The following is a 19758-nucleotide window of genomic DNA, read 5'->3' as shown; positions in this document are numbered from 1 at the left end:
GGGGCAGCTCTGTTTAATCCTGTATAAAAGCAACATCAGACTAGATGACGTCTGTAACTCAGGCTTGTTCTCAAACGGACCGAATCTATAATCACGTGAGATCATTGCAATGCCCACCAGCAGTTCAGTACCCAGACCAGCTACAAGGTGGGGATAAACGCTTCACAGAGAGGCTTGATTGCAGAGATGTTTATTTGCAGACAAAGTTAGTAAACACCTTCACTGAATAAGGTTTCGCCTCTTCTAAGAAATCCCTCTTTGCCCAAAGTTATCCTTCCTAAACTGAAATTCCAAAACTAAAATTCTTCCTTTGTCTTACTACTTTGCTAACCTGTCCGTCGTAAACACCTCTGAGTCTCATCAGTCATGTAGGTTTCTGGGGACGATGTGAATCTCTGTAGAACAGTGTGCATTTCACCCTCCGCCTTGCTCTAGGGAAGCTCTCTAAACATTTTGATTTAACCTCCATCAGAGCAAAGACCAACCAACTCATTGCCCAGAATGCTCTTATGGGAGCATCACTCAACAGTGCTGGCTTCAGCAAAGGGCAGTTGTCCATCCTAGGGAGCTCAGAGAGGTCGAGGCATACCTGCGAGGCAGGGAAGTTCCACAGCTGCTACAGGTGACCAGGCAATGGTGAGATGCTGTCACTAGCATCCTCTCCAGGTGGCATCGAGGAGGACAGCTTTGCGCTCAATGCTCCTGCGGGGCTCACTTACCTGGAAACAGTCCAGGAAGTGGCTGCAGACGCCACCCTTCCTGGCTCCTGGAGCGGCATGCTTGGGGCTCCCTGCCAGACACACTGGACACACCTCGGGGCTGATTCAACTCCAGGCCACGCAAAATTGCCAGGCACGGTTTCCTCAACTTTCCCTGGTCGAATCCCTTTCCACTCTCCTCTTAGATCAGGCCAGGTAGAGAGAGAAGATGCAGAAGCACCACTTGGAGTCTGTTGGAACTCTTCCAGGGTCTGTCTAGGTGTGCGGACTTGGGAGGATACTGTCAGCTGCATCAGCACACATGGAGGTAGATGAGTTTATGCCAGTCCTTCCTGGCTCTCTAGCAAGCGTCATCCAGGGCGCTTGGAGCCAGATGGCATCCTCCCCCAACACGGACAAGGATGGACTCTGTATTTTCTGGAGCTGGGCTGCTTTGCCCTCATTCTGGACCAAGGGGCACCTATCTGACTCATATTCTGCCCTCCACAACCAGGAGCGCCGAGTGTGCTGGTGATCCAGCCCCTGTCAGCCACTTGTAGAGATGAGGAAACCGAAAGCCAGTGAGTGCGACTTTCCAAAACTCATAGCTACAGGCAGAGTCCACCAACCTAATTTCTACTGCAGGGCTCTTTCCCTGTGTTAGTCCTCTTGCTGAGGCAAACCTGAACTGCTGGGAAGGCACCCAGAGGCGGGTATCAGGGAAGGCTAGCTTAAGTGTGAGGACCTGAACTCAGGGCTAAATATATGAATTCAATAAGCTCCGAAAGGGCAGTGTTTTAAAGGAAGACGATGTCCCAAACACATGAAGTTACTACATGCTACTTCAGTTTTTAAAAAATAACTTATTTTCATATTTATTGTTTATTCTGATCATACTATCTTCCTTTGCATTTCTGTTTTGGCCTTAATTTGTGTATATATATATATATATATATATATGGATTCTGTATATCTGTAAAGATTTTGTCTATATATTTTGTGTCTATATAAAGATTTGTAAATATTTATACATAAGATTTTGTATGGCATCACATGGTGCTATAACTAACTGGGTTTCAGAAAAAAAAAAACCTGAGTTTTAGAAAATAATCAAACATATTCACACACTGGAGAATGTACGGAAGTTAAAAATATCATAGACGTCCAAATGAAAATCTACGGGTAGCAGATTTTTCTACTAAAATACTACTTTGGTGAGAAAATCTTTTATCTTTCTAAAAATCTCTATCAGCTCCCCAGTCATGTCGGAGCGCGATTTAGGGAATTTTTTTTCATAGTTGTGAACTCTGTCCTGTGTCTGACATGCAACATTAAAAACTTCATTTCTGATTTGATCACTATGCATGTTGGTATTTCCCTCCATCCTTTGCTCTCAAAGGATCAGCGTAAGGAGTTTCCCAGCCTGCGGGCAATACCCGCTGCTGGTCCCCTGCAGTAGCAGCGCGGCGCCACCAGAGGGCGGCCGCCCTCCATCGCATCATAAGCGGACCTGTCACCCCAATCACCCGCAGCCCACCGTGCTTTCTCGGGGGGCAGAACCATAACGTCGCCCTTGTCACAGCTGAAATGTGAAATGCAGAATTTACACAGAATCCTCAAAATATGTTTCATCTCGATTGTCAGAAACCCCTAGCAGATCAGCTTTTACTTTTTTTCCTTTCAATAATTCATCTGTGAACAATATAGCAGCAGATCCTGTCGGGTCTCTTTTATCCATCAATCACGCGGCAATTTTCATAATGTTTGTTACCATAGCACCCGCAGCCTGCGATGCTCCGCTACTTCAGTGTTGTTAACGTTGGTTCACCATTCCAGGTAAGCAATCAAGGATTTCTCTAGGGGATTCTGGAAGGCGGCGAGGGAGTGTGCAGGGGGAAACCCGCGTAATTACCACGATGATGGGTTGACAGCGTAGAGCCCACGGACGACTCCACCCCCTCACTTTGAAGATGAAGAAACAGTTTCTAAAATAGCAGGGTATTGGGTGAACCCAGCTCGAGAACAGAACCCACCTTGGAAAGTTTTAACTCAATGAAGCCTGACATCCAATGACAGGCTTCACCTTGACAGCACCTCAGAATTTCTCCCTAATTAATTTCTCAAATGCTCCTTCTGCAACGTGTCAGTTTTCTTCTCTAACAGAAAAACCAAGAGAGATCGCAGGCAAAGTGTCTTTCTTCTCCTAAAACAGAAATGTCTTTCTTCCTCCTTAATGTATGAAGAAGCTCTTCCTCCTCTAGTTTTGTGGTTAGAACATTTGGTCTTGACCTTCAGTAACAGCCTCAGCCAAAGACACTGTACAGCAATGCATTCTCAGATATATCATTTTTTTAAAAATAAGCTACCAGCTTGCTATGGATCAAAGTGGCAGATGACCAAAAAATAGAAATTTAAAACATTCCCACGTAGGACGTGGGTGAGTAATGGAAGCCTCATAAAGAAATGAGGCACTAAAGATTGCATCTAATAATTTACCAAATTTTTAAATAATTCCTGATTATTTAAAGGAAGTTTGTCTTATGTTGAACCCTCTAACTGGTTCCCTGATCCCAAAGGCTGAGATGCACTTTTTTTGACAGATGACAGGAATTCTAAGCATCACTATATGTCTACATGACAGGAAGAACTGGAGTCCTGTAATTCCAATCTCTAGAAGACTGGATTCAGCGGATGCTAGGGGAAAAAAAGCCATCATCACACCATTGGTCAGTCACCATGGAGAAGCACTTTGAACAAAACTGACCCGCATTTGAGCAGCATCTAACAGTGAGCCTTTTGTAGTCACGTGCTCACTGAGTACTCTTGTGCAATTGATTCTTAGAGGGAATCTCTTTCCTTCTGGAAGCTTCTGAATTGGATGTATTTCCATTAAAAGGGAGACCATTAGAATTAAATATGTTGACTCTGAAGGGAACTCTATCTGTTCCTTCAACTCTTGATAAATGGTTATATTTTTCAGCATATAGAATGGAAATAAAACCATTTATTTTTTTTTTTTTTAAAGAGGAGTTACTGGAGGCAAGATGAAGACCAACCTACCTGACAAATTCTTTTCAGTGGGATTGGGTTTAGTGATAGTCATTTACCCATTTCATTGAGGGAGGGGCCCAGCAGACGTGCTGTCCCAGGGGGCCTCAGGGCTTCTGCAGACAATTGGGGAACTCGGAAAAATACTCTCATTTCTCGACTGGATTTAGTCTTGTTCTGAGTACAGAAGATGCTTCATTCAAAATGCGTGCGTTTACCTAACAGGTGAGTTCTTTGGATCTTCGTATTTATCTGGAAGAGGTGAACCTTCAAAGATTGTGTGACAACGTTTGGGAACAAATGCTTTATATGTAAAAGTCTTACTGGTTTCCCTACAAATGTGAGAGGCCACTGGGCTCCCGGGCGGGGTTTCACTGGTGGCCCCGGGAGCTCCGACCTCCCAGAAGGAGACGTTCGGGGGCCCTGGTGTCTGGGACCCTCATCAGTAGAGACAAGGCAGCGGACGGTCCCCCCACCCCACCCCCTGCCCCGCCCCGCAGAAATCTCCCCCTTGTTCAGGTCCAGCGGCAAAATTCAAGGGACCTCTGTGACCCGAGGGGGAAGGGCAGCTGCTCGTGATCAAGACACCGAAGGGTTCTTCCGGGAGGCCTGGGCCACAGCTTAGACAAGAGGATCAATCTGAAAATTAGTACTTTTCTCATCAAAAATTTTCACAGGACTCGGGGGCAAAATGACTTCAGAATTTATTCTGCACGTGTTTGAGAAGTAAGAAAAAGAACACAGGCCCAACTGACAGTGGGGAAGAAAACAGTCAGGTTCCCAAATATTCAGTGATGAGATTTTTCCCAGAAAGCTTCCAATTTCAGTGGCATCTCCCCCTGAATCTCACAAATGACAAATCTCTCTTTCCTGTCTGTTTTCCTTGATGATGTAGATGAAAAATATCTGACTTAAAAAAACTCAAAGGCAATTAAAAATATAAGATAGACTTTCTGCACATGTGCAGGAAGAGATGAATTTCCATGTTTAGCTTTCTGATGGCCTTGGACGTGTACGGGGAAGGCGATGAACGTTTAAACCTTATTTCAGGTTCACACATGCAGATAAGAGAACAGGAAGCAGGAGAAGATAAAGACAGATGCCTCCCCCTTTATCTGAGGTTCTTTCCTGCTCTAAGAAGCTGGTGAAGCTGCCGATCTTCTCCAGGAAAAAAGCTACATTCATGTGAATGAACAAGAATGCCACCTTTACATGAAATTCCAGAAGCTTCTCGGAAGCCCGAAAATCAGGGACCCCTCGGTGACCTTTGGAGAGCCGAAGGCGTGATCTTGATGACCATTTATTGAGAGTTCTATGTGGAAGATGAACAAAAAATTGCCTGTGATTGGTGAGTTTGGGCTCCGATTCAGAGGAAGATGTTAATATCTTCCCTCCTCCCTCCCTCCCTTCATTCCTTTTATCTCCGCTCCTCCCTCTGTCCCCCTCTCTCTCTCACTCTCTCACTGTCTTCCCAGCAGAGAGAAACTATACGAAAAATGATCTCAGCCTCAAATCAGTGGAATCACAAACATAATGGTAAGTCCCTTTACATCCCACACATCACGTCCTTACGTACAGAGGCGATTGCCTCTGGATGACGTATCTCGTGCGTCTCGTCTATCTGTAATCCTCAGGGCAGACGTGCCTGGGGGAGTTGCTATCACTGATGTACTAAGGAGAAGATGGTGGCTTAGAGAGACTGCATCACAGGACTAGGAGGAAAGCCCACGTCTCTCAACCTTCATCCAGATGTTTTCCCCATAAGATGGGGCAGCATAATAAAGGGTCGTCCCGTGTGCATGCAGGTCCTTAGGGGAGAGCTTTGCTGGACCGTCTCTTCAGAGCACATCACTCAGAACAGTCCAGCTGAGGGATGAGCATGGAAATAAGTGCTCTAGAAAGAATTCAATACATTCTCATGTTGAGCAGCTCAATGTGTCACTCTGCTTAGAAGGGTCTCACAAAGTCTGTTACAAGAAGAGGGTTTCCATGTTTCTTCATACTTATGTTGGCTTCTTGTCCTTAAAACTTGAAAACTAAATGCTACACCACGAGCCATCCAGTTACAAGGATGTCACGGGGCATGTTTTTACTGAGAGGAAAATGGAGCAACTACTTTGATGATCACGTCACTGGGGCAAAATGGATTGTTCTCCCTTGTCTACTCACCGTTTATTTAAAAAAAAAACAATCTACTCGTATCCTTACGTCTTATTCTATGTCTAAATTATGTAATGCTTATAAAAATCCAGAAATGGAATGCTGCTGTTGGTGTTTTGCCCAGTCTGAGTTATTTGTTGAAAGAAGTAGATGTTGTTGATGGGAAATAAGATACAATTTCTTCTGGCCCTTATTGTGTGACTCTAACACACACACACACACACACACACACACACACACACGTAACTTAAATGGGCATTTCTTTATACTCTCCATACTTATTTAAGATAAAGTAACATAACACTTCTCAGAAAATAGACTTGGGACCTAAACGTTACCAATGTGAAGAAGAAACATAATTTTATCACGCCATCTGTTCTTAGGTTAATACAAAGATAAGGCGGGTAGAACCCGACCGACTCTAAGTCTGATGTAAGCAAATCTAACGATTGCAGACATTTTGCCATGTTATCCTTCTACAGACTTAACGATGGTGGTCACAGGTAGAGGACCCATCGTGTGGCATCCTTAAGTCAGTTTCGGGGTCCTTTCAGGGCTTCTGTGAAGGAAAGCATGGAACAGTCCCCGCCGAATCTTCAGGGTTACATCAGTGGAAGGAAACACCCAACCACCCAAACACCCCATATGGAAGCAAACCCACCGCGAGAGGCTGGGTGCCAACACCCGGGCTGCACTCTACCTGTGCAGATGAAACTGGAGAGCCCCCCGTAGATGACGTCATCATTGTCGGGCAATATGAACGGACACCTCGTCTGAACCTCCAAACAGTATTGCTTGCAAGGAATTGTCTTTCTGCAGTTCAGCTGTGCGACTTCAAAGTACTGGGAACACAGCCAGGCTTTGTAGACAATCTGAAAAAGAGAAGAATCAAAAATAGGGTGGGATGACAACAGTTCTGACTAGTAAAGGACACGCTGTACTGCGGGAAGCATGCGGGGGGGGTTCTCGCCCTTGGAGAAAGTGTATTCACGCAAGGCCAGCTGCAAGTGACATCTTGGCAGCAGAGCAAAATGCATTTTGATGGCGTCCTCACGAGCATGCAGAGGCCAATGTGGCGTTTGAGTGGATGTAACTCATGTGAACAACAGGGGAGTTGCGTGGGACCTGAAGTTTTTAAAATCCAAGGATATACGGGAAAGGAGATAACTGCAGATGCGCTGTGGCTATTTACTGCAGGGTGCGGGGGGAGCGGTGCAGACGCTGGGCATCCCCCCCATGGGCACTAGATGGCGCCGAGTCCCCCACCACGATGCCCCCTGCGGGCCCTGCAGAGGCGCCCCGGCTAGAGCTTGAACTCCAGGGCGCAGAGCAAGCGGCCGTGGGCATTGAAATCGATGGCTCTCATCAGATGCATCGCATCTCTCGTCGTCCGGAAGCCCGGACACACCCAACCTAAAGCAGACACTTGATGTCGCGGTGTGGCATGGAGCCCTGGGAGGGGAAGCTCATCGGAGCCACAACCTGAACCTTTAGGTGTGGGATCCACAGGAATATGTGATAAGTATTTGCTTAATTTAATACAGTGTGAAAGGGCGATGACGTCACCTACCTCTCTGTTTTTGACAGGTGTTTAGCAAAACAGATATTGGGAAAAAATGCCTTTTTCTGATATAAGGGAACAAATTGCACCTAGGTCCAAATCAAACAATGACAAGGTATCCCCCATGCAGATGGCTGTGACTCAGGCATTTCCCAGGCCCTTTGATGTCTTCTGTTTATCTGTTTCTAGGGTTAGTACTATTCTGGTAAGATTTTGTCACCTATATTCTCCCTGGAAAAGAGGATGATGTACACTTAAATGGACACTAAGAGATCATAAACACCTGAGAGTAATAGCAAGAATAATAGAGAGTATTTACCAACTGCACACTCTGTCCTAAGTAAGTTGCACACATTTTCCCCATATAGTTCTCAGCACATGCATAGGAGGTAACTATTAGTCACGCTTTGCACAGGGACCATAATTAGCAATGGAAGTTAAGTAGACAACCCAGAATTCAAACAGAATCTAGATAACTCTTGCCAATATCCTGTGAGGAGGATTCTTGTGTCAGGAGAGGGAGGGAAATAAACGGCTCTGAGTTACTTTCCAATGCCGCCCTTTTAGAATTTTTTTGAGGGAGGGGGTGTTTTGTGGTGGCACCAAACCAAAGAAACAAGACGATTAATTTTTAAAAGCCCTAAAGGATTTTCAGACAAAACCACATGATGAAAAATGAATACACTTGTCGTCTTTCATAAGAACTCTGTCGTATAAGGAAGGTCAGAAATCTTCCTTATAATGGATTAGCCTTCTCCTATGGAGAGACGTATTAGGTCATCGCTTTCCTAGGTGTCACTGAATAGTGGAAATGATTATATGATGCTAAACAATAATCTGGGGAAGGAGCAAAATAGGTTTAAGTTCTCCAGTGATGAATGGATGGTTAAACTACTTCTGCCCCCTCCTCTCCTGGAGGGCTTGTACCTTCCTCTCTCCGGGGACGTCGTCACATTTTCCAGGCAACGGTGCACATCGAGGACATCTCCGCCCACCCCCACTGCGCTCCAGCCCTTGGAAATCACTGACCACTCTACAACTTGCTTGACAGCTGCCCATCCCACAGGCAACAGGAAATACTCTGAAGCTACAGTCTAGAAAAGGAACAGACTCAACTATTAAAATGGCCTGAGAAAGAATAACATATGTACTTAATAGTTGGATAACAATTTTCTCCTTTTCTCCCAGAGTGCTTTCGCATTTGTGACTTTTCCCCATGAAACAGGTTTGGGAAATATTCTGCCAATAAAGAAACTGAGTTACGGAGAGATTGTAGCAGCAAATGGACGGAACTCGGGCCAGCAGTTCTTTCACTGGGCCCTGGGGTGGCTGGACCTCTTCTGAGAGGAAGTGGAACGTGATGACAACATGAGGAAGGCTGGGTCTCTGCAGTCCCCGAGGGGAGGGGCGGCCGTTCAGAGTAGAAAGGTCCAATGGACCTTCCAGCTGAGACTCTCATTTTAAAGTGAGAACTTGGGCCCGGGAAGACCACAGTTGATGGCAACCCTGAACCCCTGCCTTCCTAGACATTGTTTTAATAATGCAGCACATTACAGGGACGGCGTCAGCTGAATCATTCCTGACGTATCCTTTTTGCTTTTTGCAAGTCACTTCGTCCCCAACCTTCCCCTGAAATCCTGCGCAGTGGCCGTAATGTGCCTCTCCCCGCCCCAACCCCCGTTGCTGGGCTGGCTTCTGGGTCTTCTCCGCACCTACATCACTTTCCAAATCCCCTGGGTTACGCGGGCCTATTGGAAGATGTGAGGAGAGGAGGGACGATCCCAGGGAGCTCTGGTCTACTTAACTCATATCCAGACTCCTGATGAAGGCTGATTTTTTTTTTAAGATAATTCTCAGTTTTCAGAAAAGTTCTGGTCATGATGGCACAAACATGGTTGAGAGGAACATCTCAGGAGACAGACTGAGTGAGGGGTCTCTGGTCCCTCCTTGTGAGAAGCGAGGTTAAGCCACTGGCACTCTGGAAGGGGATGCTTTATGTGGATAGAGATATTGTTCATTACGAGTTATACCCCGTGCCCTGAATAACCACGGTTTTCAGGCTCGTCTTACAAGTGACATCAGCGTACACCAGCGTGACGTCCGCACGCACCAGGTCTCAGGCCCTCTCTTGGTTATGGACATTCTACGTGACCACGGCTCATCTCCTGCAGAGCCTTTCAAAAAATGCCCAGGATTAGTATTTTTCCCATAGAGGCTTGGATTCTCATTTCTTTTAAGTATACTTGCCTCCCTCCCCCAAGATCTAAATCCACTTTTTATAGTAAGGGAACCAATTTGTATTGCAAATATATGTCAGCAGGCTGAAAAAATATGTCGGTTACATTTTTTTATTATTAAGAAAAGTATCAGGTATTGAAAATGGCTGTCATCTTCAAATTAGCAGGGTGCTTTCCCTTTTCCCCCAAGAATTACCAAGGGCGGACTCCTTTTACCGGTATCACGTGTGTGGATGGACTGTATGCGATCTTTTCCTGTCGGCTCTCGTGCGTGCGTGGCCTGTGTTTTGAGCGTGCGGGGGCGGGGATCGCTGGTTCCATAAGCAGGAGTCGGCGGTGATGACTGCCTCGGGCTGAGGCACGTTGATGCACGACGCGTGTTGTTGCAATTAGAAGCGCGGGAGGAAGTCAAAATAAATTTTCACATTCGTATATCTGAACGTCTCTCTTGTCGATCTGTGTCGGTGTCTGGTTAAAGCACACGCTGCACCCAGAAAAGTGGAAACGCTGACGTACTTTAAGAGGGAGGCAGGAAAACAATCCCTCCCTGGGAACGGGCCAAGGCATCTGGGGAAGAATGTTCGGAGACGGACAGTGTGAGGAGACAGGCTCCTTGGTGCGCCGCAGACTCACAACCTCAGCACACCTTGTCCTGAGGAGCTGCATCTTGGCTCCGTTTCTTGAATAAAGTGCAAATGCCTCCCTGTTTTCTCCTGGTGACCCACGTCGTGGCTCCTGTTATAACACCTGGTCGAATCCCCTGGACGTCAGAACTGGCCCTCGCTTGCTGGCGCTGCCCTGCGTTTTCAAGTCCACCCAGTCCGTTCTCACCATCACCTAGAGCCCCCGGCTCAGTCCCTTCAGGAGAGGGAACCAGTCTGAAAAAGGCAGGGCCAGCCCGGCCCCCGGCTGCTAGTCAGGTGTGACACCTGGAGGCCCACAGACACGTGACGGCAAAGATGACAAAAAGCAAATCGACTCTGTGAGCTTTCCCGCAGAGAGGCGGCTCCTGTCCAGGGAGGCTGTCAGTAAGGAAGGAACCAGAGGAGAACTGTCAGGGTGTTTCCAGCCCTGTCCGGGGACACAGAGCCTACTCAGCTTCTTCTTTCCCTTCTTCCTCAGTAAATACATCCTGTGTTGTCTGAGTCAATGACATCACTGCTTTCATCTTCTTCCCCTTCCTCATCTCACAATGGTTCTGAACCACTGCACAGAAGCTCGTTTTTTCTAACCAGCCTCTGTGATGATAAACCCAGCTCCTAAAATCAGCTATTTTCTCGTTTGACCTCTTGGCCGCAATGAGCAATGTTGATGAAACTCTTTCTTGAAACGCCGGCCCGGTGATTACGAGAATCCACTCGTCCTGGGCTTCTTCCTGTTCCGCCAGCCACTACCTCCTTGGTTGGTTTGTTGTCATTGTTTTTGTTTCCCCTGCCGCTCCCCCAAATGTCAGTGTCCCTCAGGCTTCTGTTCTAAACTTCCTTCTGCACAGTCTTTCAGGGTAATCGTCCACTCTCAGGATTCAATCATGGTCTTTGAAACAGTGAAGCTTAAATCTTTATTTCCAGGGCACCCATCTTTCTCTTTCTCATCTCATCTATCTATAAATTGTGTCCTCCATGTTTCTGGGTCAGTGCTCTTTAGCATCTCAACCTCTGCAACTCCAGGGTGGAATTCAGCATCTTCTCTTCAAGGAGCAGAAGGATGCGAGAAATCTGGGCGTCACCCCATGGTGCCGCCTTCTGCTCTCTCCCACAACCGCTTTATCCCCGGGTCTTATGAGCCTACGTCCTAAATATCAAGACTCCAGATCTCTTGATTTCTGTTGACACCACTGTCCCAGCCATTCCCATTGCTCACCTAGGTGAGCCATCCGCGGACGTGTCTCTGTGCATTCAGCCATGACCTCCTCCTCCGTGCAGGTATCCACTCAGCAGTGAGGGCACCTTCCGTGAAACTGATTGGATTCTGTCACCACTGCACGGTGCATCACCCGGGCCCTCTCCGCGGCACTCAGGGGAAAGTTCAAACTCCTTAACGCACTCGGAGCTTTGCTACCTTGCTCTGCCGAGCACTCCAGCCTCTGACCCTCCATCCCCATCCTCACTCGGTGCTTTGCAGCTGTGGGGGTGACGCACAGGGTCATTAAATGTGCCTCGTGCTCCGAGGCCCTGCACCCCTGCTCCCCCTCCCCCTCGCCCACACAGCCCTCGGCCTGGTGGATTCCTACCCATCCTGTGTGACCTGTGACCTCATCTGTAAACCTTCCTGCCCCTGATCTGTAAACCTGCCCCTCTAAAGCCTCTGGAATGTTCTCTGCCTATGGACTTTACACTAGAGGCGACACTCGTTGCTGTCTGCCTCTCTTTCTAGGCTCCTGTAAAGGGGCCCTGTGCACTTTTGTATTCCTGGTCCTCTGGGTGTACCTGGGGGAAACTGATGGTGCTTGGAATTCTCATTGGAAATTCACGCCATGGCCTTCAGGCGCACAGCTCTGTCTGGCGATTTGGTTCGGGTGAGCCAGTCCACTTGGCTCTGAGATTCTGCACAGAACAGACTCCACCCATGACCCCTGACGTGCTTCCAAGATATCAAATCCTATGGAACCCTTTTGAAGTCCCACCAAACTCCCTGACTGGAGGACAGATGAATCCTATAGAAATAAAATTTTAAAAGCCCACTTCATGAATTAAACCTCTCTGTCCAAGCAGACACCGTGGTTTAGGTGCTGAGACACAACACGTGGTGGAGGCGGGGGGGGTTGCAAGCAGGAAAGGATTTCCGCACAAATAGGAGGCCAGAGGTACCTCGATGGGTGGGAGTCAGGGAGGCCCGCAGAGTTGCCGAGGGCAAAATTTGCTCTGAACTTGTCGTCTGAAATGGACAAGCCGCTTTGGCCGCGATTATGGCAAAAGGTGTCTGGAAGACCGATTACACTACCTCATCCCTTTCCGAAATTGTTCCATTGTACTTCCCCAAGTGAATATTCATAATGATAGAAATAGGAGAATTAAAAGCTTGTGTTAGTGACCCAGCTGTCAGGAGCCCTGTGCGTGGGCATCAGGGAGGACGGAGGGTCAGCGAAGGCCCGGAGGAGTGACAGAGGCCAGCAGCAGAGGCAGCGCGAGGCCAGGAATTATTTGGAAAAACATTGGATCCTGGAGCTGCTGAACTATCACACCAGCACGCTCCTCTTTTTCCGGCTGGAAAAACCAAGAGAGTATTTACTATCTATATGGGAACGGCTGAGAATATCAGGCACAACTTTCCCTTCCTTTATGGATAACTCTGACACTGCGGCTGTGTTTGAGGTGATGGACTCCTTGAGTAAAGGCGCCGTATCATTCACGCAGTACAAAGAAGCCGTCAACACCTTGGGTCTGCGTACCGCAGATGCAGCTTTAAAGATGATGGGCATGGAATAACTTAGGGAAAACTCAGGCGTGAACAAGAGGACTCAGAAAATATGGTCAGCATTTTAATAACACTGTAAGTCCAAGATAATAAATGATTCTATTAAAAAAGGAAGGAAGGAAGTTCTTTCACAGAAACCATTTCGGTGTGCGGGCCATGAGTGGACATGAATGCTGTTTTCTCAACAGCCTTTTCTAGAATCTGGAAAGACAGCAATAAATGACAGCTTCTTCTGTAGACTGTCAGCCAATCGATACCTTGAAAATGCAGCAGGATTGCATAACACATGGCCCTCTAGATACACTATGTATTTAACGTGGTCTGCATAAACTATCATCAAAGTGCCAATGATCCTATTAGAATTTATAGCTTTAAAAAGACAGCGAAGGAAACACTTCGATATAAATTCAGTTTGGGGCTCCATGTGTTGAACAAGTTAAGAAGGTAGGAAGGGGTTGAAAAAGTGGGAAATCAACCTTTTGAAGAAGGAAATGGAAGTGAGTCTGTAGATAAATCTGAGACTGGTCTTAAGCATGTAAAGGCATAATGAATTCATCAAGGAAAGGGAGGAGTGAATGGTAGGCTTCCCTTATTCTGTAGGACTCATATGGGAATTCACGGAGCAGTTGATTAATAAATGAATGAGTGTTATAACCCAGAATCTAGAGTATGTTTAGAAAATACCAATGCATTCAGTAGAACTATAATAAGTAATCAGTACATTCACTAAAAAATGCAGATGTATTCATTTTTTTCATAAAACTAAATGGAGTGTGACTTACTTATAACTGCATCACTTAATAGAAGCATACAATAAAGGTCTAAAGAAAGTTACTGCATAACTTTTTCGTAGAACGCAAAGTAAAATATGGAAAACTTGCAATAATAAAGTAAAATTAGTTACATAACAATCTGATAATTTTACATAGCCTTATACATTATAGAACTAGAGCATAAAATGTTCTGGGCATTTATCTAACTTTTCTACCTCTTTGCAGCATAGTCAAGACATTTCTATATGAATAATATATGATAACACCCCACTTTACCATATCAGAGGCGTAAGACTTAAAGCAATAATAATGTCTTTGCTCAAAGCAGGTGCTGTTGCCCCTTGGTCGAGTGGACTCTTTGTGTTCTTTTTCTCCCAGATGTGAAGGAGCACTTCTGATTCTGCCATCACCAAGTCCAAGCTCAACAGCTATCATTACGGTTTCCTGCTTTATCCTGACATGTCCTGTCCTCGAGGAGCAGGGACAGGAGAGATGACAGCTCCTTATGGAGACTGCGCAAACCAGCATCTTGGGGATGCAGCAGTGTTATGTGTCACGTGGCCCTTGAAAGATGCTATTTGTTTACATCTGGTCTTTAGACAAATAGCATCACAGCCAGAAGAGTGCCAGCGAGCCTATTAGAATTTATAGCTTTAAAAAGTGACAGAGTGAACACTTCAAAATTCTCATTAGAACAGAGCTGTTGCCTGTTATCGTGATGCAGGAGGAGCTGACTGATTTCTACCTACTTTGGCTTCAAAGGTATCGTTCAATCCATCTGTTGATCCAAAGCTATTTATTGAGAACCAACTATTGGCCTGGCAGTAGTTACATACCCTGGGGAGCTGGAGGGGCGGGCATGGGAAAATTTCATTATAAGACGTTTTCCCTGTCAAGTTAAAGGAGACAAGGTGAGATGTGGCAGGCAGGTGTTACCACGGGGGTGCTTTGGTTTGGAGAAAGCAGAGATTGGTGATGACTGAGGGTGGCCGGGGGTTCCAGAGAAGAGAAGGGGACAGCCAGGACAGGGAGTGCCGTGGCGTGTCAGAGGGGGGACTGGAGTGGGGGTCAGTGTGCCTGTGACACAGGAAAGGGAAGGAAGAAGGGGAAAGGACAGCAGGGAGACAGCCAGGGAAGGAGCAGATAATCAGCACCGACTACATAGGCGGACCCCGGAGGTCCTGCGGGTTGGGTTCCAGACCTCCCCAATAAAGCGCATATCGTGATGAAATGAGCCCCGTGAAATGCTTGGTTTCCCAGCGCATATAAAGTTATCTTTATATGATACTGTAGTCTACTGTGTGTCGTTCCATTGTGTATAAAAAGATAATGTACATGCCTTAATTAAAAATACTTTATCACTAAAAAGCGTTATCCATTATCTGATGCGTCGGCTTCTTCTGCGGAGGGTCTTCCTTCCACGTTGGCTGTCGACTGATGAGGGCGGTGGGTGCTGGAGGCGGGGGTGGCCGTGGCCATTTCTTAAAATAAGACAGCAATAAAGTTTGCTGTTTCGACGGACTCTTCCCTTCACGAGCGACTTCTCTGTAGGATGCGATGCTGCTTGATAGGGTTTCACCCGCAGCAGAATTTCTTTCAAAACTGGAGGCAACCCTCTCCAACCCTGCCACTGCTTTATCAACTAAGTTGATGCAATATTTTTAATCTTCTGTTGTCATTTCAAATACAATCTTCACAGCATCTTCACCAGGAGTAGTTTATAGATCATGAAACCACTTTCCCTGCTCACCCATAGGAAGCAACCCCTCATCCTTTCAGTTTTGGTCATGAGATGTAAGCAATCTAGCCCCATCTTCAGGCTCTGCTTCTAATTCTAGCTCTGTTGCTGTTTCCACCACCTCTGCAGGTACTTCCTCCACTGAAGTCTGGAACCCCTCAAAGTCATCCATGAGGGTTGGAATCGACTTCTTCCAAATTCCTGTTGATGTTGATATTTTGATTCTTCCCATGAATCATGAATGTTCTTAATGACATCTAGAGAGGTGAATCCTTTCCAGGAGGTTTTCAACTGACTTGGCCCAGATCCATCAGAGGAATCACTATCTATGTCAGCTACAGCCTTACAAAATGTACGAGGGTGAGTCAAAAATTATCCACACGCTGGCTGTAGAATTTATAGAAGTTTTAATATAACCGGAGTGTGGACAATTTTTGACTCACCCTTGTATTTCTTGAATAATAGGACTTGAAAGTTGAGGTTTCTCCTTGGTCTATGGGCTGCAGAATGGATGTTGCGTTAGATAACATCAGTCTCATTGTCCATCTCCATCAGAGCTTGGGTGGCCAGGTGCATTATAAATGAGCAGTAATATTTTGAAAGGAATCTTTTTTCCTGAGCAGTAGGTCTCAACAGTGGGCTTAAAATAGTCAGTAAACCATGCTGTCAACAGATGCACTGTCATCTAGACTCCTTTTGTTCCATCAGTAGAGCACAGGCAGAGTAGTTTAGCATAATTCTTCGGGGCCTTGGGATTTCCAAGGTGATAAATGAGATTGGCTTCAATTCAAAGTCACCAGCTGCATTAGCCCCTAACAAGAGAGACAGCCTGTCCTTTGAAGCTTTGAAGCCAGGCACTGACTTCTCCTCTCCAGCTATGAAAGTCCAAGGTGGCATCTTCTTCCACTAGAAGGCTGTTTTGTCTCCATTGAAAATCTGTTGCTTAGTGTAACCACCTTCATTTGTTCTCTTAGCAAGATCTTCTGGAAATCCTTGCTGCAGCTGCTACATCAGCACTTGCTGCTTCACCTTGAACTTTTACGTTATGGTGGCAATGGCTTCTTGCCTTAAACCTCAGCAACCAACCTCTGCCAGCTTCCATCTTTTCTTCTTCAGCTTCCTCCCCTCTTACAGCTTTCATAGAGTTGAAGAGAGCTGCGGCCTTGCTCCGGACTAGGCTTTGCCTTATGGGAATGTTGTGGCTGGTTTGCTCTTCTGTCCAGACCACTAAAGCTTCCTCCACATCAGCAGTAAGGCTGTTTCACTTTCTTATCATTCCTGTGTTCACTGCAGCAGACTTTTACTGTCCTTCAAGAACGTCTGCTTTGCATTCACAGTCTGACTGTTTGGCACAAGGGGCCTGGCTTTTGGCCTTAGGTAGGCTTTCAGCATGCCTTCCTCACTAAGCTCGCTCATTTCGAGCTTTTGATTTAAAGTGAGAGACATGACTCTTCCTTTCACTTGAACACTTACAGGCCATTGCAGGGTTATTAATTGGCCTGACTTCAATATTGTTGTGTCTCAGGGAACAGGGAGGCTGGAGGAGAAGGAGAGAGAAGGGGACGGCCGGTTGGTGCAGCAGCTGGCACACACACATTTATCAGTTAATCTGGCCGTCGCATATGGGCACGGTCTGTGGGTCCCCGAGACAATTTTGATAATAGCACCAAAAATCATGGATCGCAAGTCACCATAAAAAATAATAATAATGAAAAATTATTAGAAGTACCAAAATGTGACAGAGACACCAAGTGAGCAAACGCTGTTGGAAAAATGGTGCCAATAGACTTCATGGATGCAGGGTTGCCACAAACGTTTAATTTGTAAAAAAACACCACACTAAAATGAAATGCAGTAAAACCGAGGTATGCCTGTACTCAGCTCTTCACCTAAGTATCAACACATCGTCTACATGAAGTGGGTGTGATTATTCCAGTTTTACTAAGGTGAAAACTAAGATTCAGAGAATTCCAGCAATTTGGCCAAAGTCCCACAGTAGAATACAGCAAAGGCAGGCTAGGATTTCAGGTCATTTTACCCAGCACTCCTACCCTGAACAACATGTGTTTTATTGTACCCCACAGACTTCAGGTATAAACAAACACTAACTTGTGATAGTTTATGTAAGCTGTTCCTGGGTCTTCCGGGGATAAGCTTTGGAGATTTGCACATATTCAACACTTCGTACTTGGTTTCATCTCGAGAAGATATTTCAGCAACTGCTCTGTGTTTTACTCTATAGTGAAAGATTTTAAATACGGCAAAGGAGCACTGTGCTTGTGATCTTAACACATGCTCGAAACTCCAAGCACTGATGACATGAGTAATACGATTGTTAATGAGAAAACAGCCAGAATTATTTTGGAAAACAACTGCCTGTCACTCGCATGAACAGCCACCACCAATCAGGAAGCTACTTCTCCTAGTCCTGGTCCTAAATCCTCACTGCTCTCTCTTTCTGTCTGTCTTTCTCTATTTCTCATGTGAAGATTTAGTGAACTAGGAAATTATACAGAACTGACACCAAATTGTTTATCTTAGAAACTGTACTTGCTAAACATTTTCACTCAACCATTTAAAATTTTAACATATTTCCTTTCCATAAATATTTATTTATAGTGTTCTGACACACACACTGACACACATTCACACACAGACAAACACAGACACACAGACAAATGCACACACACAGACACACAGAAATACACACAGACACACACACAGACACACACAGTCACACACACATTTTCTCTATTCCATTATCATATCAAGGAAAAAAATACCTTCTGCCTTTCCTCTTACAGTGGACTTGGAACAGAGCTATTTTTTACCAGTTAAAAATAAAAATACCTGATTACTTTCCACTGCCATGAACACTCCTTATGTTTTTTCCTCTGGGTAGAATTATGACTCCAGGAGCCTTTACGACATTTAGTTCCCTTCATAAAAGTTGTTTTCTTGAGGATCAGTGAGTGGGAAGGAGGATGATTTACCACAGCAAGAGCCCGAGTTTAAACACACACCAAGGCCAAAATAGCAGACTGCAGGGGACATGCCGGGTAGGAGAGATCAGAAAGCAGTGCTGTTTGCATGATATCAAGTCAAGAAATCAGAAGATCCTGGCAAAATTATAGTTTGATTTTATTCCTTAGAATTTAAGAAATTCTTTATTGTTTAAAATCGGTTTCAGCCAGAAAATGTCTGCTTTCTGTTATAAGAGCAAACAAGGTTAATTGCATATTTATTGGAATTTGTAAACACTTAGATGGAAATTGCTTCCTTGCAGTGAAAATCTAGCCAATAACCTGTTTCTTTCACATACTACATATGTGAGAGGTCATTCATTCCATAAGAGCCTGACACGTGAATTTCAAAGACCTACAGTCTGAAAAATGTTAACATCAGTTTCCTGACTTCTCTTAATTGCTATCAATCTGAAGGAATACAGCAAATAGGTGATGTCAGATCTTACAAATGCAGCATCTTAGGAAACGCAAAGATGATAACCGCTGACACATGGCACTTTCTATGTTCCAGAGACTGTTGATGAAAGTATCACACCTAGTAGCTCATTTGATTCTCGCAAGAAACTTCTGAAGTAAATAGTACTATTTTTCCTTTTTTTCTACCGATGTGAAAAAAATGAGGCCCAGAAGGTTTTAATCCCTGACTGAAGTGAGCAAGTAAGCTGAGGGGCCAGGATTTAAATGCAGGCTGCTATCTTCCCATCCCGTGCTCCCAGCCCTTCAGCCATTCAGCTCCGGGACCTCCATGAGGACTGCTAGATGTTTTACATTCACCGAGGCAGAACTTCGTTTATCATGTTGGGTGTAGACATGCTTGTGTTACATCATTTCAGGAGATTTCTTTTTGGCCAAATAAATTAAAAGTACAGACTGAGCAACTCAACATGCCGTCAGGGCTGCGTAGAACATCCTCTGAGGTTGTGGTTGCATATCGGTCATTGCCAGCTGTTCTCTTCCTGTTCGAGTCAAAGCTCCAATCCCTCTCTACATCTTCCATCTTAAAGAACACAGATGTTGTTGCCTTCTACATAGACTTTCGCTTGTGTGTAAAAGTTTCTCCAATTATCTTTTTGTAGAAAAAGAATGTGACTGTCTTACCCTCC

The 19758-nt window shown here is 45.5% G+C and overlaps 1 protein-coding gene across 2 annotated transcripts in view; it reads right to left on the bottom strand.

The window, feature by feature from the left end:
- Nucleotides 1-19758, bottom strand: part of NALF1 (NALCN channel auxiliary factor 1) — a 595380-nt gene that overhangs the window by 23446 nt on the left and 552176 nt on the right. For both annotated transcript variants that reach the window (XM_057707794.1, XM_057707793.1), the window contains exon 2: nucleotides 6607-6778. In XM_057707794.1, the coding sequence (XP_057563777.1) occupies nucleotides 6607-6778 (172 nt within the window). The remainder of the gene's footprint in view (nucleotides 1-6606; nucleotides 6779-19758) is intronic.

The sequence above is a fragment of the Hippopotamus amphibius genome, chromosome 14 (assembly GCF_030028045.1).
Source record: "Hippopotamus amphibius kiboko isolate mHipAmp2 chromosome 14, mHipAmp2.hap2, whole genome shotgun sequence".
NCBI lineage: Eukaryota > Metazoa > Chordata > Mammalia > Artiodactyla > Hippopotamidae > Hippopotamus > Hippopotamus amphibius.
This window is presented reverse-complemented; position numbering and strand designations above follow the sequence as displayed.